The sequence below is a fragment of the Furipterus horrens genome, unplaced genomic scaffold (genome assembly GCF_987537825.1).
Source record: "Furipterus horrens unplaced genomic scaffold, mFurHor1.1.pri manual_scaffold_7, whole genome shotgun sequence".
NCBI lineage: Eukaryota > Metazoa > Chordata > Mammalia > Chiroptera > Furipteridae > Furipterus > Furipterus horrens.
This window is the reverse complement of record NW_028327177.1, coordinates 113,564,166-113,591,008: the sequence shown is the minus strand read 5'-3', so window position 1 is coordinate 113,591,008 and position 26,843 is coordinate 113,564,166. Positions and strand designations below refer to the sequence as shown.

Sequence of the window (26,843 nt, the reverse complement as noted above, 5' to 3'; positions counted from 1 at the left end):
TTGTGATATACATCTTTCTCCTAAAAGCTAGGTAAACAGAAAAATCCGTTAAAAACAGGATGAGAAGAGAAATTTCAATTATTCAGTGTTTTCGGTTTTTCGATGGTGGATATAGAAGTATAAGCCAGGGCCTCCTCCCACAGTTTACAATCTGGATAGAGAATAAGACAGATACCACTTAACTATGGCCAATAATTCCAAGAGATATGTATGTTTTGCAAAATACAAGTTCTCATACAAATGTATAACTAAATACTGACTCCAGGGTGTTTCAGTTATGCCTCAAAGGGCTCTGAGAAGATAAACCCCATTAAGGGATAAAACTAATAGTCCATCTAGACAAGGCCCCTTCTAGAAGCATCAAAAGAAGCGGTAGGGCAAGCAGAGGGAACTGTCAGATACCGTCTAATTTATTAATGTAGCCAACGTTTGAAAACATCACGGGGAATCTCAGGAATCCCAGTAGTCAGTGAATGTGCTTCTAAATATCTATTACATTTCCAGGCCTCCTACACATCCACTCCGAGTGCTTCTCCAATGGGGTCCAGGAGAGGTTAGCTGTTCTCCTTATGCTGGCTTCCTCTTTCTAAGCTTCCCTCTCATATCTTCTGTCACCTGTCACAGGACACATGAGCAGTTGGGAAGTGTTGAACTCTGACAGCAAAGCAAAATTGGAGTTCAAGGCAAATGTTTAGTCAAACATGTTTAAACACAAGCTAGGGAATGAAAAACTTGAGGTTCAAAGAGCCAAGTATTCTGCATTCCTGAGAAATCTCCATCAGTGCCTCATTCTGGTATTCGCACATTGCACTTTGCTGCCACGAACTAGGTGGGTGTACATTTTTTGAGTGTTGACCTATCACTAAAAGATTTTAATTAGACTGAAAGAAAACCTTTTGTATCTATGTATTAAAAAGAAACCCATCCATGAGAAGGAAACCAGGCATCAGTTTCCCACGGGGGGAACGTTCTCATGCAGGTACTGTAAGGCCAGGTCGGTCCACTTCATCTCTTGTTCTTTAACGGATTCTGTGGTGCCACCGTTGTCCTGTTCAGGCTCAGGAAGCTCATTCTGAAAAAGGTACAGTGGACATTCAGAATGACAGTATCCTGGACCTTAACCAACTCCTTAAAACTTAAGAGCATGTAGAATTAAAAACTGAGCTCCTAGAAACAGGCAGCATCATTGATAGAAATGTACACTAAAGAAAAAGCTAGAATAAAGAGATGTGAGGAAGTACCAGAATTATCACTCAGGTCCTCTCCAGAAAGGACTGATGGCCTCATGGCTGTTCTGCAGGAGGCCACATGGCAGAAGGCTAAGGGTACAAACTTCCAGAAGCCACCAGGATCCAAGCCCACGACTCCATGGCTTGCTGAGTTACTCAGGAAAGGTATTCAAACCCTTGGAGCTTTTGTTTCATCTTTGGAAATAAGAGAAAAGTGTAGCCATCACCTCACAGGACTGCTGTGCAATTAAATGCGGTAATTGAGAACAAGTGCTCAGCCTTACGTGGGACATCTGGTGCTCAAGGACTATTTGCTATTATTATTAGTGGCTGGGAAACTGAAAAGAGCCTTGGGGAGTACCTTAATAGAATATCACATTTTCTGGCATATTCCTTAAGCACAAGAAATGTATTAAAAAACTATCCTGCATGCAACATGCCTGGATTATAATGGAGCTAAATGGGGGAGCAGGGAAAATGTAACACGGTGTGAGACCACCCCCTAGTGGTGGAGCCGCGCAACATAAAGCATGGCGAAGGACCAATTCATACCCTGCCAGCATTTTCTTAAAATGGTAAGCACGGGCCACTTAGTGTAGAATCTGGAATAATTTTCATATACACATATATTTCTTTCCCCCAGCTTTACTGAGATTTAATTTACATATAATTTCTGTCAATTTAAGGTGTACAATGTGATGATATGATACACACATATATTGTGAAATTGTTACAATAAGTTTACACATCCATCACCTCACATAGTTACCATTTTTGTGTGGTGAGAACTTCTAAGAAAGTTTCCTTATATTTTAAATTTAAATTTATTACTACCAGGACTCTGCTTTGTATCAGAGTTCACCAATACCAATATATATATATATTTAAAAAAAATTTTTTTTTAAGGGCTGTATCCAAGGTCCCTTAAAGCAACCCATACTAGCAATAGGCTGCATACACTACCAAGGATGCTACTGTTTGCAGACATTGCACACCGGGCCCCCATGGGTAAAAGAGCTCGGTCGGCTTAATTGGCTGCAGGATATTTCTTTTTAATTATATGAATTTACTTATTTTTTTAGCACCAGCAAACTGTTCCTCCATAGCCAGATTTTGGATTTTCCAATGGATTCCAATTTATAGTACATGAATATAATGTTTTTCTCATTTAGAATTATGTTCAGTATACATAAAATGATTTATTTATAATATGACAACTATATTTGAATCACATACATCTTCTTGCTCTACAAACGTTAAGACCGAAATTCAAACATACTTACACAAATTGAAAAGAACTATCATTTATTGTAAAGCAATAATACGCTCAAATTAAAGTGAAAGTTTGGTTCCGATAATTGGTTATAGCTGACAAAGCATAAACAAGTCCTTGCTTAATAAATTATTTAATTCAAAGGCAGGCCATGTTGCTGAACTTCAACCCATCTGTGATATGTGTTCTAAATAATGTCTTTCATTTGGTCACTATTGTCTCTTGGCAATGAATGCCAACATATAAAATTGCATATGTGCCTGGAAAACAAAGTATCATAAATGCAACTATCTATTATGGCATATTGTAAAAATGACCACAATTCTTTGCAGCTACTCTTATGAAAAGAAAAGGCAGCCTAGATTTCCAGTCTTGAATGGGGACTGGCCAGGTCACTTGTACTGGCCAAGAGAAAGCAGGTGTAGTACCAGTGGGTCGGTTCTCAGTCTCAGCTCCAAGAAGCCTGCAGTTTGCTCTGATGGTGCTCTTGGACCCTGAGACGGCCACGGTCTTGGGCTAGTCTCCTGGAGAATGAGAGACTGTGACCTAGCCACCTCATCGTCCCAGCTCACAATCTGCTTAATTGCCAGAGCAAGGAAGTGTCCCGAGTTGGCTGGCCTCCACCTAGCCTGCTGGCTGACTGCAGACACAAGCCGGTCCAGCAGGGAGCAGCCAGGCTGGTGAAGACCAGAAGACCCTCTCAGCTGAGCTACAAAATCATAAGTCGCTACTGTCTTAAGCCACTATGCTTTAGGGTGACTTGTTAGGCAGCACAATGCCTTAGAATCATAAGACAAGGGAAATGACATGGATTAGCGACAGGGCCACGCTGCAACCTGGGAGTCAGCATGGAGACTTCCCTCTCCTCCATCCCCTACCACACAAATGGTTCCCAGATCCCGCCATAAGCATGTCCAGACCCTCCTCCATTGCCTAGACCATTGCAATGGCGTCCTAATTGGTCTCTCTGTCCTGCCACTTGCCCTCTTCTCCATGGCAGACATTCTGTCCAAAACCTGATTTTAAGCATGGCAGACTTCTATTCTGAAGACCATTCATTCCTGAATATCCCCAGGATGAGGTTTAAGCATGGTATCAAATGTTCCTCTCAAAATCTGGTCCAAGTCAACTTTTCATGCCTACCTTACATGACAAACATGTTCTCCATCCACACTGAATACCTCACACTCTCTTGAAGACTTTTAAAGTTCTGAGCCTCTGCACGTGCATCCCCACTGCTAGAGTGTACTTGTCTACCCCCACTAAAATTCTGGTCCTCCCTTATGACCAGCTTAAACATTACATTCTTTCTGAGGCCTCTGCTGAAGCCCACCAGGCAATGAGCCACTTCCTATATTACAGTGGCTGTTCACAACCCCCACTTAGAACTCTTATTATTGTAATTATATATTTCTATGTGTTACTTCCAGGGGCAGAAACTATACCTTACGTTCACATAATCTGGCACATGATCTAGCCACTGGGGGTCTAGAGAGGTAACAAGCATAAACAAATAATTATAATAATTATTACAATGCCTGTGGAATGAAAGAAACCAATGTTTGCAGGACAAGGTCTGGAGCCTCACAGACCTAGGTGTGAAGTCCAGCTTCTCAGCTACCCAACCCCCGAGCAAGTTCCCCTCTCTGGTTCTATTTCTTTTCCATAAAACAGGGATACCACCATGACCTTGCAAGGCCGTTTCAAGATTAGAGATAATGTATGTCAAATTTCAACCCTGGTCCATGGCATAAAACTGGTATTCATTCACTAAGTGGCAGCTGTAATTCTCATTCGTCGTCGGCAGCCGTCCGTCTCGAGAGATGATGGTGTAGCTTCTTAAGAGTCTATCTGCACCGCCGAGAATGGTTGTGCAGTCCGACTCGGGAGTGACACGGTATCTGTCTCCTCCCATGTTGAATCGACATCTTGCGATGACGCTGGAGTATCCTCTCCAGTGAAGCTGAAGCTACAGAGCCTGGGCAGGGTGATATGGAGGGTCTGCTGTTGCCCATGCAGCAGACCCCCCCTCTCTTCGCAGCTTAAGGGTCCAAGGGAAAGATGGAGTCAATACAGCTTGGCTTCAGGTGCGCCGCAGGAGTTGCCGGTGTTGACTACAACGTCAAACCGCCTTAGGGACTCCGGCTCCGGATTTTCTGTCGGGGTTTACTCCCTTAGCCTTTCCCCTGAAGAGGTATGCCGCAAGGCAGCGGAGGTTTTTTGGAATCAGAGTTTTCCTTCTCTGAGTAATTCTCATTACACTCTCTCTTTTAACTATTTTTCTAAACTTGAACTAAGCTCTGGCTTATTATTTTATATGGGTATTAGTCACTGAACACATTATCACCTCTTTTTCTTAAATGAAAACGTAGGTGAACTGAATTTCCTTTCTCTGTAATAGCAGCAGCTGTCTGTAAGCTGTATCTTATTGACAGCTCTTCTCAGGACAGTCGGCATATTCTAAAGGAAAACCGTCCCTGGTCTCTGATCTCTTTGTCCTTTGTAGGCTTCTGTAACACAAACAGGGTAGTTACTAAGCATGTATACAGGCAAACCTTTTAGATCATTTATTACATAAGGTTTAACAAACTCCTCGCAGGGACAGTTTTCCAGAGAGTAAAAAAGTGTATTATAGGAGACCGTTGGTCTAAAGGCAAAAGAAGAAAAGCCAAATGTCTTTTGAATATTTTTCAGGGAACTTAGGATAGGTGTGTGTTCCAAGAATGTGAGTTATTAAAAATGTCAACAGACTGACAAGCCACAGGTAGGGAAGTAAGAAATACTGCATAGCTTATATGCCACTGCTTTGTATTCTTATGCATTGAACTCTCACTGTTTGGCTTATTGGCTTTGGTGTAGTTTACAGGAAATGGTGCAGAAGACCTAGGTTCCAGTCCTGAAATGACCCCTAACTGAGCTGGTCACGTCAGCTCTCTGAACCACATTTCTCTCCAAATAAAAAGTCTAGATATTCTCCTGAAGCTTCTAAAGTTAGATTTATTCACTCTACTAGTTTATTTGCCCATTGATATTCTACCTCTATTAGGGTCCACCAGGTTATATCTTTAACCCATCATCCTTAGCACAAAGTATTGCCTACCAGTGGTATCGCAACATCCTCGTAAGGCAGCTTATCTTCTCGCCAAGCATCGTCAATCAAATCCAGGATCCTTCCATCTCTCTGTACTTCACTGTCCATTCTCCTGCAGCTCTGATTTTGTCAAATCTGTAAGCCAAAGAGAGGTGTTGTAATCCAGCACTAGGATTTCCCTGGCCTTTTAGCCTGAACATCGCCCTGGGAAAGACTCATCTTTTCAACTGGGTCAGGTGATAACTTGTTTATATGACCACAGTCCTTCCTCTCTGTCCCCCAATGCCACTCCTCCTTGCCCTTTCCAGTGATGGATGATTTGTAGTGTACACTGGACATCACAGTCCAGCTGACAAATCAGTGCCACAGTGTGACAGGAGGGCAATATATCTGAGGTCCTCTGTTATGACACCATAAGACATCTAGAATGTAGCTTTTCTCTCCTAACTTGTACATGCACCTTTACCTGTTCAGGAGGCCTTTGATGAGCCCCTGACTCATAACAAGGTCTCCTCTCAGGTCCCTCTAGCCTTCCCTGCACCATTTTTCCTGGCCTCACCACCTGCCTTGGTTCTAGTATTGGCATTCTTAGGCTAAGAAGCTATATGCACATACTGAGATAACACTGAACTGGGTTATACAAAGTGACCAACCACAGACCTGACAGAAATCCTCAGCTAAGCTTATAAAGGACATGCTTCCTTTCTTAAGAAGGCACGCAGGCGGGGCCCTGAAAGAAACACCTCCAGGTGAACCACAGTGGTAGGACCCCATGCGGCTTGTTTCTTCCCTCTGGGGTTCCTCTGATTCTCAATGTTGTGTACTCTTTAATGCCTGGTTAAGATGCTTACCTATCACGGCTGACTCCTCACCCCTTTTTTTCCTAAATGGCTGTAGTCAGCTTGGAAAGTACCTCTGGGTTCCTTGTCTCCAATTTGGGCTATTTTTTGTTTGTTTGGTTTTTTTTTTTACTTATTTTTTAGAGAGGGGAAAGGAGAAAGAGTGTTATGCCCCCAACTGGGGACCTGACATGCAACCTAGTCATCTGACCTGACCAGGAATCAAACCAGTGACACTTGGCTCGCAGGCCAACACTCAATCCACTGAGCCACAGCAGACAGGGTTCAATTTGGGCTATTTTTCGTCATAGGTATCACCCTATTGTGCTGCTCCCTGCTATAGAACAGCACTCCTGATGGCCTGGAAGTCAATGGCACCAAAGGTACTCCCAGTTACCCCTACTTCTTATATGAAGATTCATACACAAAACAATCTTTGGGAGTGAAATCTATCTCCTTCATATAGGCCTGTGCTTGTCCCCAACAGTATAATTGGAAAATTGCCCTAATACTTGGGTAAAAATTATACAGATTGGTATGGGGGAAGGGTTTTTACCCCCATGACAAGGAATTAGGCAAAATGAAGCAAAAGGTGCCCAGTATTGCTGCAACCAGCAAACCAGATGAGATCTTGATGTTTCACACAAGAATTACTCCAGAATCACCCAGTGAATAACACAAAACAAGAAGGATCCTGTCTTTAGGAAATTAACACACAAGAGGTCCTTAGTCTCAGATCCAGTTCCATTTCCTGAGTTCCTATCTTACAAGAGCCCTCCTTTTCCTGCTGCCACTCCTTTGTCCTATATGTTCTGGCCTCTGGGATACCCTCTGCCTTTTTCTCTGCTGATCAAAACCTGATTTCCCCAGGCCCACATAGATTCCCCCTTTTTTATAGTTTTCTCAAGTCATTCCCTCGAATATTTCCTTTTTGTCCTTATGATCCACCAAACACATATTTGTTTGGTCGACGCTGTGACCGACTGTTCAGGGACTGTCACCTCCAACTGTTAGTCTAAGTTTGTATCAATGACTACTTAACACACTTCTCCCAATTTGGACTCAATGTTTTTCACCCGTTACTCTTGCAGGCACCTCTGATCCTATTATACTTTTCATCCTTTGCACTTAATCGCCTTTATACCCCATCACTAACCTGTACTTTCCTTCCAGATTCAACATGGGCGTTAGGTCATCAGGGTCAACATCTCATTTCGAGAATTAGGCGCTAAAGTGTTTTCACTCTTAAGGGGCTGGAAAGCATCATGAGAGGCAATGTAAGGACGCGGCCACGGTCTCAAGCATTTGCTACCCTCGGCAGAATTAACCAGTACCAGTTTCCTGAACAAACTTTTTTTACACGTGTGATAGTCCCAATCCTGGAATACTGTGTCCTGTGCCCGCCCCCGTCCCCGTCGGTCTAAAACTTGGTTCCTGCAGGAGGTCTTGCTCCTACCCAGGTGGAGCGCGCCGCCCACCCCTCCGCGGGTCCCGGGTCCCCGATCCCAGGTCCTTATGCACACTGAACGATACCGAGGAGTATCTTGTCTTACTGCCTGTTTCATGCTCTTTCCAGACACGCGGTGCGTGCATTCCCCAGGGCAGGGGCACCTTCTACCCAACTCTGTAGATACGGAATTGCAAGATCAAAGCAAGAAAGCCGTTTCCCTCGCTAGAAATGACCCTCGCGGGCCACCACCGTCTGTACAGGTGTGTGAGGCTGCCCCGCTGCATCGACTTCCGGCCTCAGGCTGGATATACCAAGAGTGAAAGCGGGGGCGGAGGGTAGGCGACAGAGGAACATGTCCAAGCCCGCCACCCAAGTTCCTTTCTATCCGACCAAGCGTGCGATAAGAGCAATGATGAGGCAGATAAAGTGAGGATATCAGCCTCGGAAGATGGGACTGGGGAAAATGTGACGCGGTGGAACAAACTCGTTCCCGCCCTCCAAAACCTAGGTAGGCTAGGGGCGCGGAAAAACCCTTACCAGCACCCGACCCAGCACTGTACTCGCGGCCGCTGGAGCCCACCCTTGGCACCACGTGATCTGCACGCCTTTTCCTCCGATCCCCGGATGTGAGTGAGCCTATTTGCTAGAGCGGAGGTGGGTGGGAATCAGGAAGAAGGTTGTTTCCATTAAAAATGAGGGGGCCGGGGGCGGAACAAACGTGCCGACGGCGGAGGCTGGACGTCAGGTTGGCGGTGACGCGCGCGCGTTCCCCCGGCCGGAGGTAACGGCGGGAAGGTTCGGGCGAGCGCGCGCTTGCGCGCGCGGTAGTCCCCTAACCGCATGTGCGCACGGAGGGCAGGCGAGGGGCGGGCGTGTCCAAGTCCGGAGGCAACCCTGGCCACGGGGGTGCTGGCGGCCCAGAGGCTGTATGGCCCGGGGCAGGCTTCCGCCGCAGCCCGCCGGCCGCCAGACCCGCCTCCACCGGCTCGGGCTCGCCGCGGCGCCCCGCCCCTCCGTTTCGCCGCTTACGCCCCGCGAACCCGCGAAGGCGGATATGGCCTTCCCAGGCGCGCCGTCCGGGCCAGCCAGGTGCTCAGCCCTTCCCTGAGGCTGGGCCGACGGGAGGATGGCGGGCGAGCAGCTCCCGACCCCTCAGCGACCCGGGCAGAGCCAGCCGCGGGTCCGTTCTCCTCGGGGGAGGGATACCCAGTGCCACCTTCCCGCCTAGCGTGCCCTATCTGATTAGATTGGTAGCATTGTTGCAACTTAGGTCATCAAAGGGAGGTGATCCGGTTCATTTATGGTGGGAAGTTTAGCAATTTTAAAAAAGTGAGTTGGTTTAAAAACGTTAATATTAGTACAGAAGGGACAAATATGATAGAAGTTGTGAGGGACTGAAGTTGGGGAACCTTGAATTATGCATTGCTCCATGCAAGTCATGGATGGGAAGTAAATGATGGAGTGAGGGTGTGAAAGAAAGGAATGATTCCTTAGGAATAGGTTAATAATGAAGATATCGAAGGTGGCAAATATAGGCTCATAATGTGATTTTTCTTGTGTGTCTTACGACGTCAGAGAGTGAAGATGAATCTGCTGTCAGTGGCTAGTCTTCATTTGTAGTTACAGTACACTTATTGGGACAAAGTGGTTTTTTTGATTCTTAATCTGATTGCTGAAAGCTTTAGTGTTATTATTTTAATCGTGTTTTGGGGTAGGTACCTTATAGTTACACAGTCGCCCTCCCCCACATGCTTGTACTTAATTTTATAGATATGAAAAGGAAATCATAATAAGGACCATCAACTACACGTTACCTTCAAATGTTTACATTTAGATTTAAAGCTGTAGCTTAATGATATAATAAAGTATTATTTTCTTATTTGGTGTAGTACCATCTTATCCTGACCTTGCCCTTTGATTGTATCAACAAAGATAAGTATAATATACAATGTGAAATGTACTAGAGATTTATAAACATGCAGTCACAGTGTTCTTTAACATGTATATAGATTTCTGGTTTAAAAAATTATTTGCAACAACTGTATGTTCATTGTACTGGTGCCATTTTCCTCCCATTAAAAAGGAAGACCTGTGCTCGGTCCTTCCTGCTCTATGCAGCAGAGGTGGCCGATAGTGACAGCATCAGCAGTCCACTCTCAGAGCTTCCTACTTAAAAAAATTTAAAAAGCGTGATTTGAAGTTCAGCTGAAGCCAACATTGACATACGTTTCAGGAACTGAATTTTTTATTTTTATGTTACATTAGGTTTTTTTCTCCCAAGAGTAGGTTTGTTTTTTTCAGTTTTACAACACCACAGTACTGTCACCCACTTATGAAACTAAATAAAAATTCCATAATGTCTGTATTCAGTCTGGATTCAAAATTTCCCACCGTCCCTTAAGTGTCTTTATAATTAACTTGTTTAGATCAAAATCCCATAGAGATACACATGTTGCATTTGGTCAATACACGTTTTAAATCTTCTAAATATAGCAGTTCCCTTGCCTTCCTTTTCCCCTTAATATTTTAGATTTAGCTGATTGCATCGTCATGGTATCCTTGAACACGTAAATCTATTTCCTTTAAACCAATAGTTAGATCTAGAATTCCACTATCTACTTATAGTAGCCACCAGCCAGCTGTGACTGTTCAAATGAATTAAAATAAAACTAAAAATTCAGTTCCCTAGTCATAATTAGCCAGGTTTCAAGTACCCAGTAGTCACACATGTTTCGTGGCTAACGTTTGGTGTAGATATAAAATATTTCCATAATTGCAGAAAGTTCTGTTGAACATCACTGATCTAGAAGCTTGATCAGGTTCAGCCTTGACTTTTTTGTTGTTGTTTTTGCGGGGATAGAAGATTTCCTAAAATAGAAGATAATTAATATACTTACTGTTGCATTAATTATCACAAGCACACAATGAATTGTCTATCTTGTTGTGATGTTAAACTTGAGCTGAGTAGTGGGTTTCCAGGTGTTGTCAGCCCCATCCATCCATCATGAAATTCCACATGAACCCCTTTCACTTACTGATAGAATCTTTTCATGGATTTAGATTGCCTATATCCATTATTGCATTAGGGGTTGTAATATGGTGATTTTCTAATTCTGTCAGTTCTTCAGTATTTATTCGCTGGAAATCCTTCATGAAGGACTTTCTCCCATGCGCTATTTGACTACCATCAGTTGTTTAAAATACAATTTGTACAGGAAAGGCAAGAAAAATGCTTAATTCTTTCCCTCTATTTTCAGACTTCAGTAATGAGTTGGTGGCCTAACAACCTCCAAAGGTAACCATGACGGTTTTTGCCTTTTTAAAAATCATCAACTTATTGACTTACATAAATTTAAACTGTTTCAATCTATTGGTAGCCTTTTTTTTTTTTTTAATTCTCATATCTTGTTTTTGGCTAGTGGTGGCCCCTTTAAGTTGATCCTGCCCACTTTAATATGACCAGCAGCCTTTGATAATTCTCTCATTTTCTGATAAAAAGTGTTCGTGGCCATTTATACGTTTCCAGCCACCAAGAAGCCTGGTTCCTTTGAGTAGGAGATGGTATTTAGAGAACAGAGTCTGGGTACTAGAGGTACTCTTGCTGCTAGGTTGGTCATTAGTTTTAGGACTTACAGTGACCAGAATTAGGAAATACATTTTTAAAAGAGAAATGTACAGAATTCACATTGATATTTCCAATTTAATTTTAATTTTATAGGATTTTTTGCATACTTGATTTTATATTTGTATCTTTTTTTTGAAAATATGGGTGCCTAATGCCATTAACATAATTACTTTTTTTCTTACCCTGTATTATATGTAACTGTTTCAAAATAACAATACCAATTTTATTATCAACAATGATTTCTAAAATAGTGTTCAGGATTTCTTTGCAGTTCTCTTTTATGCTTAGTATATATTCCACTTGGATATGTACAGTACAATTATTGCATTTTAAAGACATGAAACAATGTTGTATGGTTAGGCTGCCAACCTGATATCTAGTTGATAGTTGATTTATTTATTTTTTCATTCTTTCAATTCTACTTTTTTCCCATTTGGATGTGTTTTATTATATGTAAAACATTAGCATAATTTATCTGAAACAAGTTATCTTTAAAGGAAAGTACATCCTGATAAGTTCAGCTTCCATCCCTGTTTTCTCCATCTTATTCTCTTTCTTATTGATGTCATATTTACCAGTTTTGGGTTTATCTTTTCCTAAAAACAAACACATATATATACCTTTTATATATATTTACTTTATACATATATACACACATATATGTAATCTATTCTTTGATAAAGGTAGTATTTACATATACTGTTTTATGTCTTGCTTTTTTTCACCTAATAATATATGCCCCGTGTATCCCTCCATGGAAGTATGTAGAGATTGTTATCCTTTTTTATAGCTTTATAATGTTTCATTGGTGGGTGAATATTCAAATAGTTTCCTGTTGATAGGCATTTGTGTTTTTTCCTGCTACTGCATATAGTTGTGAAATGTATATCCTTATGTATGTGCGATTTAGTATTTTTGCCAATGTATCTTTGGGATAGTTTCCTGGAAGTGGCATTTTTGGATCAAAGGGTAATAAATGCATATATATTGGTTGTTAGGTATTGCCAAAATCTCTATAGTGGTTGTATCATTTTGCATTCCCGTGTGCAGTGTACATGGGTGCCTGTCTTCCCACGCCTTGTGAGTGTATATTGTCAAACTTTCGATTTTTGATTAATCTAATACAGAAGAAAGGGTAATTTAGTGTATTTTAAATTTGCTGAGCAAGATTGAGCACCTTTTCATATGTTGAAGGTCATTTGCATTTCTTTTTCTATGAGCTACTTGTTCATGCCTTCTACCCATTTTTTTATAGATTTGTTTTCCCCCCTCAATTTCTAGGTTCTCTATATATTTGGATAATTAATCTTTTGCGATAAAACTTTCAAATATCACTGTCATTTGTCTTTTAACTTTGCTGTTGGCATTTTTTCCAGGTAAAAATGTGTATTTACTCAGATTTTTCAGTCTTTCCCCTTATTCTGGATTTTGAGTCACAGTTTAGGCAGTGTTTTAAATTTTTATTTTTATTTTGGAAAATTTCTTTGATACTTTATCTGCTGATTTTTTCCCGCCTTAAGTTTAGGGGAGCTTTCTGGGCAATGGTAAATTATACTGATTGTTTATTAGAGCAGCCATAGTGTATCTGACAGAGCCAAGAGCTTTGCAGTCCTAGTAACACCAAAGCAGGCGAGGGACAGAGCACTTGTTATCTTCATTTAAATGAAATTTGATGGGTAGGCATATCCCTTCCGTTAGTACACATTTATTTGTAATTCTATCCAGAGTTTTTTTCTTCCTGTGTCCCATTTTTTGAGTAATTTTATCTTGGCTGTATACTCTAGGTATTTTTTCTGATCTGTAAAATGAAGAGGTTAAATTGGAGGTTTTCAGGTCCTTTCTAGCTCCTAAAGTCCTAAAAATATGTTAATGAATTTCAAGGATTTGCCTATTATCAGATATTCTATTTGGATTGTTTTTTCCCCTAAGATTTAAAGTGTGTTTCCCTGCTTTCCAGACTTGGTGAAAAGCTTGTATTTCCTTTAACCATCCTCTTCCAGATTTCACTGATTTTAAACAGCCTTCATTCCAAAGAAGAGTTAATAATAACTTTTGTTCATTGATATCCTGGTCTAAATGCAGAAATTACTAAGTTTGCCCTATAACAATTGTAGAACTACAGTTTCCATTTAACCACATTAGCATTGATGTTAGTGGCCAGGAGTGGCAGATTACCAAACAGTAATTACTTAAATTTGTATTTAATATTATGAACAAAGAATATCTAACTTTACATAATTATCACATGGCACAGGCAAAGAAGAAAGCAGAATGACATAGTGGCTAGAGCTGAATGAGGGTCATGTTGGTTAGGAAAGGAATTAGCGATGTAGCTATGAGAAACTGAAATGAGAAAGGTCCACAGACAATCTTGAGTCCTTGCTGGTTATCCGATCCTAAGGAATGAGAATTGATGGTGTTTGACAGCTGCTCAAAAAGATGATGAGAGTATTGTTAAAGAAACACATTACACATTAGTAAGATTACTTTTATTTTACACAGAGAATGCTGCTGGTCTCCCCCACCTCCTTTTAAAAACAGAGATCTCTTGGTCTTAGACCGTTATTTTGATTTCTGAAATGGAAATGTTTCCCCCTATGTGGGCTGTTTTCACTGTTGTGCTACCGCCACCTGGTGACCATGATAGTCATGTCATAACTTCAGCTTACATTTTTTCCTGTATTCAGACTTTTCAATTTGGTTTGATTTTGATTATTGCCAAGAAGACTCTATTGAACCAAAAGAACCAAAACACCAAAAGGTGTTTTAAGATCTGGAATACTGTAAAATATATAACGATTGTACATTGACTGAGACTGGGCAATCATGCTGCCTATGTTTGTATCCTACAACTATAATTTTAGTTTACCAGTCAAGTTATTTAACCCTCCAAACCTGAGTTTCCTCAAAGTAATAGTATTTACCTTTTATGAGTGTTGTGAAGAATAAATTAGACAATATATACAAGGCAGAACAGTTGAGCACTCAATGACTTTTAGCTTCTGTTATAAATATTGCTAATTATTAAATAATGTCATCCAGAAAACATATCAATGTATTATGTATTACTAAATGTGTATTAATAATATATATTTTAAGTGTGTTAATGTTCAGAAATAACATTACCTAAAGTATAATTTTACTAATGATAATTTTGAAGACTAGCACTTTCCTACATATTTAATAAATATCCATGTATAGTTTTCAAGAGCATGCTAGTTACAAGTGGACGTTTAACTGGTTATTAGAATCCCATGAAAAAACTGGAAGAAACCTGGGAGATTACAGTTCATATGCCTCATTTTACAGATGCAAAAACTGAAGTGCAAGGACACAAAGCTAATCAGTTGCAGAGCAGGACTGTATCCTGGACCTCCATCTACATGGTGCTGGGTGCTGCCTCTCAGTTCTCGAGAGTGGACCAGCACTCGGAATCGGGGTTGTGTTGTAATTGGCCATGTCATGGTGTGAAAAAGTGGGGTAGAACATGACAACCTTTCTCTTTAGTTTTTTATTTTCTCTAATGAGGGACAAGCCAACTGGAAATAAAACCCTTTCTGCCTTATTTATGCATGAATAGTTTAATACTTCTGTTAGAACTCCAGAAATGGATGCAAATAACACTCAGTGGTCGTATTTTCCAGTTTTCTCATCCTCTGTGTTTCCAGAATGTCTGTCACTATATTTTCCCTCTGGGAGAGATTTTTGCTTATTTTCTTTTCCCTACCAGACTGTTAATTCCTTGAAAAGGGCCATGTCTTTTATCATTGCGTATTTAGTGGTTACTACAGCACTGAATTCTTTGTTGATGAAAGCATCCTCAGAGAACTATTGTGATAATAGGTGAGAAACCTACAGTAGGTTTCTCTTTGGCACTTCTGAATCTAAGGGTGGTCTTTCCTCTCTCCTTACCTTCATTTCTTTATGGCGTCTTTCCCTTTCCCTTTCCCTTTCTGTCTCCCTTCTCTTTCTCTGCCAGCCTTCTCTGTAGTGCTCCAGCTACGGCCCGTTTGCATTGGGAGGTAGATAAAAGGGCGGGGAATTGACAGAAGTTCAGCCCAACAAATCCAGCGCATGCCATTCTGAAGTGCACACTAAGCTCTGGAGCTGCAGGGATGAATAAAATTATTTTCTGCCTTTGACAGATGGATAGTAAGGAAAAAGGATGTGTTGGTGTAACTCCTATGAAAGATCCTGTTAAGGACTGGGAAGGATGCAGTGTAGAGGAGGGAGGGCCCTCGTAGCTACCTTTCAGGGGTGGGGACGGTATTCTAAGAAGCTTCAAGGGTTGGTCATCTTGAGGGTGGGTAGTATCTCCTGTGATGGACCAAGAAGTTCAGGCTCAGGGCATTCAACCTGTTTATAAAACTGCACTTTTTTTCTGTGTCGTGTGTGACCCCCAATTTCTCCTGAATGAGGGTGTATGTCAGTGTGCCTCTGCTTCTAGCAGCCCACCTCCATCCTTGGGTTAGGAAGTAGGGTTACAGCAATGAGGTATTTGATTTCAGTCATGTAGGGATAGCAATTCAGAGCACTTTCAGGTTATTTTGTTTTACTCTGCAATGTATTTGGCCTTAATATTTTTTTGAAGTGATATTCCTTGACTGCTCCTTCAATCATCTTAAGAAGCGCTGCATTTTCTTATTGTTATTTGTATGCTTTCGTTGACATTCTTAAGTTTGTCAGTGGAAATGTTAGAACTTAAAAACTGAATTTTCTCCTGAGTGCTGTTTTTGCTTTTCCAGTTGCCAAAGCAAAGGGGATTTGGTGATGGAGGCTTTGTTGGAAGGAATACAAAATCGAGGACACGATGGGTAAGTTTGCTCTTGTCCTGAAGCTTCTCACTGAGTTTAAACAGCATGTTTGAGTTATGCCTCTGACCATTTTGTGCTTTGGGTACAGAAACAAAAGTGTCCATCCAAAGTTGAGCTGATTATGTTATTTGTGGATAGCATCTCTCCCTGGGGTGTTAGCCTGGATGCTTGCTTTTATCCCTTTTTAAATGCTCTACTCTTAAAAGCAAACAGAAGTACAGAGACTTTCTGACACTAAGAACAATACTCTTTTTAAAAAGTATTTAAGCCTTAGTAGTTACAGCTCTGTGAGTGTTTCTGGAAACCTTTTTGCATCCCTTACATCTGTGTCCACTTCTGTTTCCAGCTCTGTAATATCTGGCATGTCCTGAAACTTTGAAAGACATCAGTAAGTTTACAATAATCAGATAGGTTGCAGTAAGTTCCTAATAATAAGGTGGAAAAAAAATAGTTGAAATAAATCTGACTCAAGGATGAATTTCTTGCAATAGCTCTTAAAATTGTGTTATTTCCCCAATAGTCTACTTGCATCCAAGGCCTTTTATTTTGGCTAGCTGAGAATGTGGCATATGCTGGCCTGGATTTTTCCTAAAGGCTTTCCTAAAATATGACCAAAGCTCTAGTCAGTGGTTGTCGAAGTCTCACTCACAGCCAGACTTCAGACATCAACTTTGTGTTTGACCAAAGGACTTAGTCTTTAGGTTGACTCTTAAAGGATGACAAAATATTTTGTGGGGTAAGTCATCACCTTAATATGAACATTAAAAGGAAAAGCTCAGAAATCCTGTTCTTTGCTTCTGATAATTTATTTATCAACATTGTTCCACCTCAAGTAGGTTTATGTCTGCTCTGTTTATGCATTTGATGTATGTTCTTTGTTCTTAAGGGTCCGTTCTTATTTACAGGAGATTTTTGACATCTTGTGAAGCAGAACTACAGGAGCTCATGAAACAGATTGACATAATGGTGGCTCATAAGAAATCTGAATGGGAAGGGCAGACACATGCTTTAGAAGCTTGCTTGGATGCCCGTGAACAGGAGCTGAAGACTCTTAGGGATCAGTTGGATATAAAACACAAAGAGGTAAAGCAGTTGATTTTTTCTTCTTTTTGATGTTTTGACCTTTTATATTCAATATATTTCTTAAATATTTGTTGAAGAAAGCATTTTTATGTCATTTGTTTCTATGTTGTCTTTTAATTCTGATGGTTTCTTTTAGAGGAAAAATTCAGTGTGAAAATGCTTGAGAATGTTAACATTTATTTCAACGATCACGTTACTTTGGTCACATATAATACCTGCATAGCTTCTTTATGAAAATGTAAATTGTGACCCATGATCTTTATGTAACTTCTGTCCTATATATCCATGTCAACTTTCACTGGGTTTGGTGAACGTTATTTTTGGCCTCAATGTATGCCTGGTATAAAAAAGTTAAGCCCAGAATTCAGTAATTTGCCTCTTTTGGTTAGATTTAAAACAAAATTCAGAAACCCTTTAAAAAATTTATATTTGCCCTTGTTCAAAATTAGGGGAAAAGAAAGAAAGAGGAAAATAAAAATTTCTTGCAATCCTGCCACCCACAGTAATTGGCGATTTGGAGGCAAAGTTTAGTAATTGCTGATTGATTCCTCATAATTTAGTAAAAGTACACTGAATATTGGAGGGGGAGCAGAAAGCATGTATAAGCTCAAGAATCGCCCCAAAATTGCATGAATGTCAACCTCAGACATGTTGGAAGAGTTGTAGGGAAATACTGGTCACGAGCCCCATTCTGATGGACTTTCCTACCAGGAGGATCACCACTCAGTGCAGTTACTCAGTTTATTGAGGGACTTCTGTGAATGGTTCACAGTACAATTGTGATTCTATTGGTGATACTTATTGAGAGTATTTTAGACTATTTCACTTAACAAGGAGAGGGCTAGACTTGGTAAAAGTGTTTTTATGCTTGTCAGATGACTCTCATTGGTTGGCCATTTACACTTTGGATCAAAGCAGTACATAGTAATACTGGCTGTGTAAAATTCACTTTTCTGGGAATGCCACTTGCTAAACTGGAATTTATTTCAAAATTTGGATAGAACTTTGAGAATGTATTTTAAAATTATACCTCATGCAAAGATATAGGTGATGAAAAAGTATGTGGAATCATTTGTTTATTTTAATTTTAATTTACACTGGGTCAGTGCTCTTTATCTGGTAAGCTGCTTTAGCTACCACTTCTTTATCTTAGAGCAAAACAAAAGTAGTTCTGTTTAGTACGTTAAAGTGATAGTGATTTCGTGGTTAAGGAAAACATAATATATAGGTATCCAAGTCATTTATTTTGTTTGAAACCTGTTAAAGAAATTTCTGTGTATGTTATTATGAGAATATTTAGTTACTTTGAGGCTGTTTGAACTTATTTCTGTAGCTTAGTTTGGATGTTAAGGGCATTATTGCTATTATTTAATACCTTAAAGACAAATGGTTAGGTGCATGTTAAGGATTTGAAGAGACAGGTTTGGCCCAGCACATAAAAGAAATTTAGAATTGTAGCTATTTGGCCGATGCACTGCTTCATTGATTGGGCTGCTGAAAGTTGATGAAATTTCTAGAACTAAAGTGCTTTTACCAAACACTAGTCATGGGACTTTATTCCATGGAGTTTGTCTCTGAAATTGTGTTGGTAATACCATGTTCAATTCTACTTTGAACAGTAAATCCCATAAGAAATTGTGTTGGTAATACTATGTTCAATTCTACTTTGAACAGTAAATCACATAAGAACTAGAAAATAGGACTTTAAGTTTTTTTCATTCTCATTTGTTTGACAGCCTAGAAGCAGTTAGTCCTATGGTATAAACCAATGCTGCCCAGATGATAGCCCCACGACGAGATAAAAAGCTTGCACCAGCCCTGGCTGGTGAGGCTCAGTGGATTGAGTGCCGGCCTGCTACCGAAAGGGTCATCAGTTTGATTCCCAGTCAGGGCACACCCCTGGGTTGCGGGCCAGGTCTCTGGGTGGGGGCATGTGAGAAGCAACCACACATTGTTTCTCTCCCTCTGTTTCTCCCTCCCTTCCCCTCTCTAAAAATGAATGAATAAAACCTTAAAAAAAAAAAAAAAGCTTACACCAGAATGTAAGTCAGTACATTGCACCTTTCTCTCTTCATAGAAAGTTTTGCTATATAAAAATGTCAGTGGCACTAAGCAGTGTGTTTCGTGACATAGTCGATTTACATTTGCCTCAAGTTCCTGATATCCTGGGGGATGGCTTTTGTGAGCAGCACCAGATCATTCTTGGAGGGCTACTAGTATAAACAACTCATTTTGTAAGTGAACGCTTTATGTGTTTTCTGATTACACTGTTGGGATTGGGTTGGTTTTAATGGACGTTTCTGCTGCTGTTACCTTCTCACATCCCGCAGAGCCGGTAGACTTAATGAAACAAGGAGGGAATTTGGAATCCTGGCTCTGTCTCTTTTCAGCTGACAGACCTTGAACAAATAATTTAACGTCCCTGAGCCTGTTTCATCATGTGTAAAATTAGGATAAAAACCCCACGTCGCAGTGTTGTTGTGAAGATTGAGTTACTGTGTAAGAAAACACTTTGAAAACTATAAATTTTATCTACAATCAATTATTTCAGCGCTTCTGTTGTCCATGCTGACTGTTTCAAAGCTTGGCTCCTTTTTCTCCTCCTAATGCCATCCCTCACTCAGCATTTCACCTTTTTATCTCCTCCTTTTCTTTAAGAAATTTAAATATTTTGAGTGCCCATTGTGGCCAGCCCCTGGTACATAAACAATCTTTCCTTCACATGTAATATGCTTACCATGTATAAAATATACAAATAAAAATTTTTCTACACGGCTTATAAGGAAAAATAGTAATTATTTGCCCCACTCCCCTGAACCTAGGGTTTCTGCTCCTTGGAAGCAGTCATTTCAGTGCCTTTAACTCTTTCTTTTGGTACTCTCCCATGGTTCTAAGTAACATTTTTGTACTTACATATCTTAATTTTCAGGTTTAGTTATTATCGAATGTGACTTCCTACTATGAAAATTAAGGGGTTTGCTGTCTTCCATACAATTGCCATTCCCTCATCCTACCAGGATTGTATATCTTATTTTTTGGTTAGCTCAGTATTCAGCATATACATTATTAAGCTAGTAAATATTATTCACAGCTGAGTCAGATAGTATAATGATAATCAAATTTACTTATTGTACAATTTTTTTCCCCTGGAATTAATAATTGTCTCATTTTTATTTACTTTAAAAAAATGTATCTACTGCCTTGGCCTGGTGGCTTAGTGGGTTGGCCTTATCCACCAAAAGGTTTCGGTTTCGATTTCTGATCAGGGCACATCCATAGGTTGTGAGTTCTATCCCTGGTCAGGGCATGTATGGGAGGTAACAGGTTGATGTTTCTCTTTCTCTCTCTCCCTACTTCCTCTTCCTCTCTCTATAGTCAATAAAAAGCATATCCTTGGGTGAGGATTAAAAAAAAAAAGTACCTACCATTGATTGTTCCCAAATTCTCTGACACAAATATAAGTCTTGTCTTAATGTTTTCAGACATATTAGGTAATGTATCTATTTTCTTTCTTCTTTTTTTGGAGCTTTCCATTTTCAAATATGGATAAGTTACTCTCTAGTCTAGCAGTATAGCTTTGTCTTGGAAACTCTCTTCACCATTATTCTGGAGGTTTATAAATCTACTTCATTTTGGTAGAACATACTTCACATATCTGGAAATATCTTTTTCTTTTTTTCCACATCGGATTGAAAGTTTGATTGGCTATAGAATTTTACCTTAGAAGTAAATTTCACTCAGGATGTTTTTTGTTAAATGTGAATCTTTCAGACTTTAACATTTGGTAGTGGCAGGCTAGGTAATTTGGGCCAGTTTACCTACTGAGAACAAGTAAGTAAGTTAGATTTTTCAAAAAAATCTGCTTGACATAGAGTGCTAACAAGACACTGAAGAATTACCAGGCCAGGATCTGGGCGAGGCTAAAGGTCCATGGAGGTGAGCCTAGAGTTTGGGGCAATTATTAGCTGAAGCTAGAGAAGGCACCTGAGAGGATAGAGACTGAATGGGTTTTGGATAACTTCAAGAGGCTGAGAGAATAAAGGATTTGGTGTCCAAGGTGGCTCTGAGCCCCTCCTCATTTTGGGTTGGGAACCTGAAAGAAAGAAGATGGGCCAGTGGTAGACCAGGTCCTCTTCACCCTGCTACTAGCTGCAGACATTTACAAGAAATCTCTATATCTCAGTTGAAGATTACCCTAGAGTGTGCTGCCCCGAGGCAGCTCCCAAGTGCTAGGGCTTCCAGGAACCTGGGAAAAGCAAACTTACATTTTCTCTAAAGGGAAAAACACCATTCTGGGTCTTGAAGTATTTCTTCTAATAAGTTTGCAAATATGATGCTTGATAACCTCTGAGAAAGAAAAGTTAGACAAATGAGACAAGACAACAGGAAGTTTAAGAAGCAGAGGCAGTAGAAGATAAAAACAGACCCAAGGAGAATCTAGATAGTGGCACTGTCATGCTTAGACTTTACAGTAGCTACATTTACAGTGTTCAGAGAGACAAAAGATGAGATTGAACAATTCATGAAAGAATTGGAAACAATAAAAAAAAATGAGTGGAAATTAAAGCATTGAGAATAGAATAATTGAAATCAAGGTCTTAAAGACTGAGGTAATTAGTAAACTGGAAGATGGCACAAAAGAAAATGTTTAGAATAAAACATAGACCAAATGATAGCAAATATAGAAAAGAAAGCAAGAGAAAGAGGATACACTGAGAAGGTCTTATATGACTGCTTTTGGAATCTCTGAAGGAGAAAAAAGAGCGAGAATGGGCAGAAGCAATATCTGAAGATAAATTGGCTGAAGTTTTGCCAAAAGTGAGGAAGACCATGTATTTAAGAAATTCAAGAATCTCAAGCAAGATAAATAAAAATAAATATTTACCTAGGTTGAAAACTAAAGACAAAGTAGAAATGTGACAAGCAATCAAACAAAAAGAATAAAACTGAAAAGATTATCTGCCAAGAAAGAAAAGACAGGCTATTTACAAACAGTTCCTAATAGTTGAGTTGTCAGCTAAAACAGTGAAAGCCAGAAGACAGTGGAATATCTACAAAGAAATGACTTTTTCCCTGCCAAACCAGAAATCTATACCCAGAATAAAAATGAAAGAAAGATATTTTCAAATCAACAAAAATTGAAAGAATTTGTCACTAACAGACCTGTACAAAGGAACTACTAAAGAATGTTCTTCAGGCAGAAGGAAAGTGATCCCAGATGGAAGCTTAAGAGATTTAGGAAGAAATGAAAGGAAACAGTAAATATGTGGGTAAACCTTAATGAGTATTAACTGTATATAACAATACCCTTTTCAGTTTAACATATGTATAGGATTATGATGGCATTTAAGTCAGGTTGGGGGTAAATGGAATTAAAGTATTTCTCTAGTCCTTGAGTTGCCTTGGAATTAGTAAAACTACTAATTAATGTTAGATTTGTTCAGTCACAGACCCATGTTTTAATCTTGAGAGAACTAGTAAAAGTATAAATTAACATATTAATAGAATATGTAAGTTCCAAAGAAGGCAAGAAAGAGAAAAAGGAACATAGAGCTTATTAAGTACAAATAGCATTCAATAAGATGATGGATTTTAATCCAAATAGGTCCATTCAATGTAAATGTACTAATGGCCCAATTAAAAGATAAAAATTGTCCAACTGGGTAAAATTAATTAAACTCAGTTATTTGGTGTTTATATAGGTACTCAAAGTTGAAAGTAAAAAGTAAAATAAAAATATGTATCATGTAAACACTTTGAAGAGAGATATTGTATAGGTATATTCACATTAGGAAAAATATATTTGAAGCAGAAGCAATGAACATGACTCAGGTGAAGAGAAACACTTCATAGTGATAAAATACGAAATTTCAGTGTACATAGCTGTCGCAGACATTCTTTGGGACCTGTACCGCCTCTTCTTTGCCTCCTGGTTTCATCTTGGCTGTTACGCTCGTATAGCTCCTGCCGGCATATCTCTATACTGTGCTTCTCCCTCTGGAGCCTCAGAAAGCTGCTCAGGTGAAACCTAGAGGTATGGGGATGTTAACACTTACGGGGCAAGCCTTAAGCAGTGGAGGAACTGGAATCCGTGGATCAATTCTCCACCTTCCTGCCCCTTAGAGGGACAATTCTGAATCACATTTTCTCTGGTTCCTTGGTGAGTTTCCAGTGTGATTTAGCCCCGGCTGCTTAACTGTGGAAATTGACTCAATAGCACACCTTTTTATTGGCTTCCCTTCCTTCCCTGGGTCTCTCTTTCTGTTTCCTCACTGTGCTACCTGGGATCACTTTCAATCGCCTGCCTCAAAGTCCATGTCTCAGGCTGCACTTTTGGGAGAACTCAAACTAAGGCTATGTATATATTTGTAACTATCTAATAAAATAGTCTTAAAAGAAATTTCTTTCTTGCTCTCCCTTATCTCTATGCAAAAAGTGGCAGAACTACAAAGAGAAATAGAATAATTCACAGTTGTAGCTGGGGATCTTAACCACTTTTCTTAGTAACTGATGGAATAAGAGACAGATACCAGTAAGGGTATAGATTTGAGCATCATGATCAACACACTTGATCTAATTTATGCATACAGAACATTGCACAAGAGGACTGTGGAGTACGCATTCTTTTCTAACACAAACAGAATCTTTTCAAAATTGACCATTTGCTTGGCCAGAAAGTGGATCTCGACACAATTCAAAGGCCTGAAATCGTAGAGTATGGTCTCCGAACATAGTGGAAACAAGTTAGAAGAAAATACATAAAGATTAAAAATCTTTTGAAATATTTTTATAAGTGGTTTTCTCAGTTTATTTGCTTTTTAATTTTAATGGATTTTTTTAAAATATAGAAGTTTTACATTTTTTACATACTCAGATCTATCACATTTAAATGACTCATTAGTTTTAAGCTCAGAAAGTTTCCTCCTACCCAGGAATCCAGTAACTATTCACTTGGATCCTTTATAAAAAGTAGTTTTCTCTTTTCTATTTTATTGGCTATATTTAATCATTCTTCTGATTTGAACTTAAGAATCACTTTCAAATTAAAAAAAAAAAAATCCTACCAGAATTTTTCTTTGGAATTCCATGGACTTTTTGTTCTAAAAATAACCAGTTTTTTTTCTGTTTTCTTAAACTGAGGGGTAATTTAGCTATAACATTATACTAGTTTCAGGAGTGCAAGTAATGATAAAATAGTTGTATACATTGCAAATGATCAACACAGTAAGTCTGCTTAAAATCTGTCATCATACCTAGTTACAATTTTTTTCTTGTGATGAGAACTTTTTTAAGATTTACTTTTTTGTTTTGTTTCTAAAATTACCATTCTATATTGTATTTGAGATAACTACCTCCTGATCCCCATTCTCCCTCTCCCTCCTCACTTATTCATAGATGAAATTCTAGCTGGGAGAGAGGTTGAGAAATACTGATGGAGGTGAGGGCTGGGCATGAACTAGCTGTGGCTGGTATCAAAGCATTGTGAAATGGGTTAAGATAAAATGTCCTTGCGCTGTTTGGTGGAACTGATTTCTTTAATTGGGATGTATGGTAAACATGGTACAAGTCTCCGACTGTCTTTTCTGTTTGACATTACTATTTTGCATTTTGATTTATAGAAATTATTCTTGACATCTTAGAGTTTTGTTCAATATTCTTAGTCTCTGAGGTTCTTATAACATTATATCTCTTAATTTTTTCATGAGTGTTTTAATATAAAAGGGGTTAGGGAAAGTAAATCAGACAGTGAGAGTAGGTTTTTACCTAAACCTAGAAATAGAAGAGTTGTTTTCCATTTTTTGGCAATGTTGTGTGGGTCATTAAATAATTAGATATTTGAAAAGTGGGGTAATACCATACACGTTTGAGAAATTATATTTACAGATAAGTACAAAGGTTATTTTCTATTTTTATGTCCTAGGGCTATTGTTTCAGTGCTAATAATGAAAAATGTTATACCACCTGTCTACTTCCAGGTTGGAATGTTACGTCAGCAGGTAGAAGAACTTGAAAAAGTCAAGCAAGAGATGGCTGTGGACTATAAGCAGGAGTTAAAGAAACTACAGGAAGAAGTGAGATTTTAATTCTATGCATTGTATCATTTTGTCTCTTTAACCCTTGAGAATTTTATTAATGGGCTAGTTTCTACTTTGCAAAGTGGGAAGTATATATTCCATAGGAGGGTAAGGGTTGGAAATTTTGCCTAATTATGTTTGTTGCTACCTAGAACAGAGATTGTGAAATGTGTTTCTTGGTTGAGTACTGAAAGAAACAGCTATTTTTGTATAATATGGTGACATATTGACACCAAAAACTTACATTAAATATTATTTTTTGAGTTAAATCAGTTACTAGATTTTAAGTAATGGAGGATCCAAAGGTTTCAGAAGCATTTTGGGATAAATAAGAGAACTAAGAAAATTCTATAGTATCTGTTAACTCAAGCTTATGCTTTAGATTGGGGAAAGTTGCTTTTATTTTTATTTAAAAATAAGACTTCTCTCCTGCTTATTGAATATCAGTGTTTCACAGGAGAATGGTTCAAGAACCACAGCCTTGATGCTTTTATTGAGGGCTGGGATGAGTTGTGGGGCTCTTAAATATAAGGCTTTTGTCATAAAAGTTAAAGTTTTGTTTAGAAAAGTATTTTCCCTTTATTTTTCTTTGACTCCATGTATTCTCTAGGTTTATGTTTTACATGTAGTTTTGAGTTGTTTTGTATTTTAATTTGCAAGTCAAATATGCTCTTAAGCTATTTTCAGTAGTACTATTTAGCACTGACCTTGCTTTCAGAATACCAACTTGTCCACCACCACTGTTTACAAATTCTTACATTTTAAGTCTAGAAATAACTGTGTCTACAGTTAGGCAAACTGAAGAGAAGCTATGAAAAACTACAGAAAAAACAAATACGGGACTTCAGAGGAAACACCAAAAATCCTAGGGAAGATCGGTCTGAAATTGAGAGATTAACTGGAAAAATAGAGGTACGTTCATAGTAATAATTTCTTCATAGTGATTGTCAGCCTTCTTGGAGCAAAGAGATGTTTCTAATAGTGCTCCTTTCTGAAATCAATTTCCTACCATCTCCAGGACTGCTGCCGAGCTATATCAAAGGTCAAGGGTGATCTATTCATTCTATCATTGTATGGTCCCCTGTGGGTGATGGAGTTACTAGCTCTCAGTAATTCTCCACAGGGCGGTACCACCCTTCAGGGCCATTTGGGAATGTATGGAGTCACTGTTTTTGGTTGTCAAAATGACTGGGAGTGAAACTGGTGTTCAGAGAACAGGGACCAGGATCACTAAACATGCTGGGGACTGTTCCACACAGAAAGGATTATTGTATCCAAAATGCTAATAGTGTGAAACATTGACCAACAATTACTAGCAGTCTCTGATGGACTGTGGTCCTTGTCTTATCACTTAATAGAGTAGA

The 26,843-nt window shown here is 39.2% G+C and overlaps 2 protein-coding genes and 1 non-coding gene across 10 annotated transcripts in view; 1 reads left to right on the top strand and 2 right to left on the bottom strand.

Annotated features, from left to right (window-relative positions):
- Positions 1-389: 389 nt before the first annotated feature.
- On the bottom strand, positions 390-8,595 carry ANAPC13 (anaphase promoting complex subunit 13). Of its 4 annotated transcripts, none has more exons than XM_090284310.1 (4): positions 8,420-8,595; positions 7,589-7,685; positions 5,603-5,728; positions 390-1,072 (listed from the first exon to the last, which is right to left on the bottom strand). In XM_090284310.1, exons 3-4 carry the CDS (start codon positions 5,699-5,701, stop codon positions 947-949), a joined length of 225 nt encoding a protein of 74 aa, XP_090140436.1. In that variant the 5' UTR covers positions 5,702-5,728; positions 7,589-7,685; positions 8,420-8,595; the 3' UTR covers positions 390-946. The 4 variants fall into 4 exon arrangements, with proteins under 4 accessions (XP_090140436.1, XP_090140437.1, XP_090140435.1 ...); XM_090284311.1 differs by lacking the exon at positions 8,420-8,595 and adding an exon at positions 7,966-8,102; XM_090284309.1 differs by lacking the exon at positions 7,589-7,685 and having other exon boundaries at positions 8,420-8,586.
- On the bottom strand, positions 2,136-2,270 carry LOC150005083 (small nucleolar RNA SNORA70). Its single transcript, XR_016512515.1, has one exon. It is a non-coding gene; the product is annotated as a small nucleolar RNA SNORA70 (small nucleolar RNA).
- Positions 8,449-26,843, top strand: part of CEP63 (centrosomal protein 63) — a 46,505-nt gene continuing 28,110 nt past the window's right edge. Inside the window, exons 1-6 of one of the 5 annotated variants that reach the window (XM_090284308.1) lie at positions 8,689-8,971; positions 11,140-11,177; positions 16,253-16,321; positions 17,227-17,404; positions 25,381-25,476; positions 26,269-26,391. In XM_090284308.1, the coding sequence (XP_090140434.1) occupies positions 8,723-8,971; positions 11,140-11,177; positions 16,253-16,321; positions 17,227-17,404; positions 25,381-25,476; positions 26,269-26,391 (753 nt within the window). In that variant the 5' untranslated portion in view covers positions 8,689-8,722. The other 4 variants (XM_090284305.1, XM_090284307.1, XM_090284304.1 and 1 more) reach the window with 4 other exon arrangements.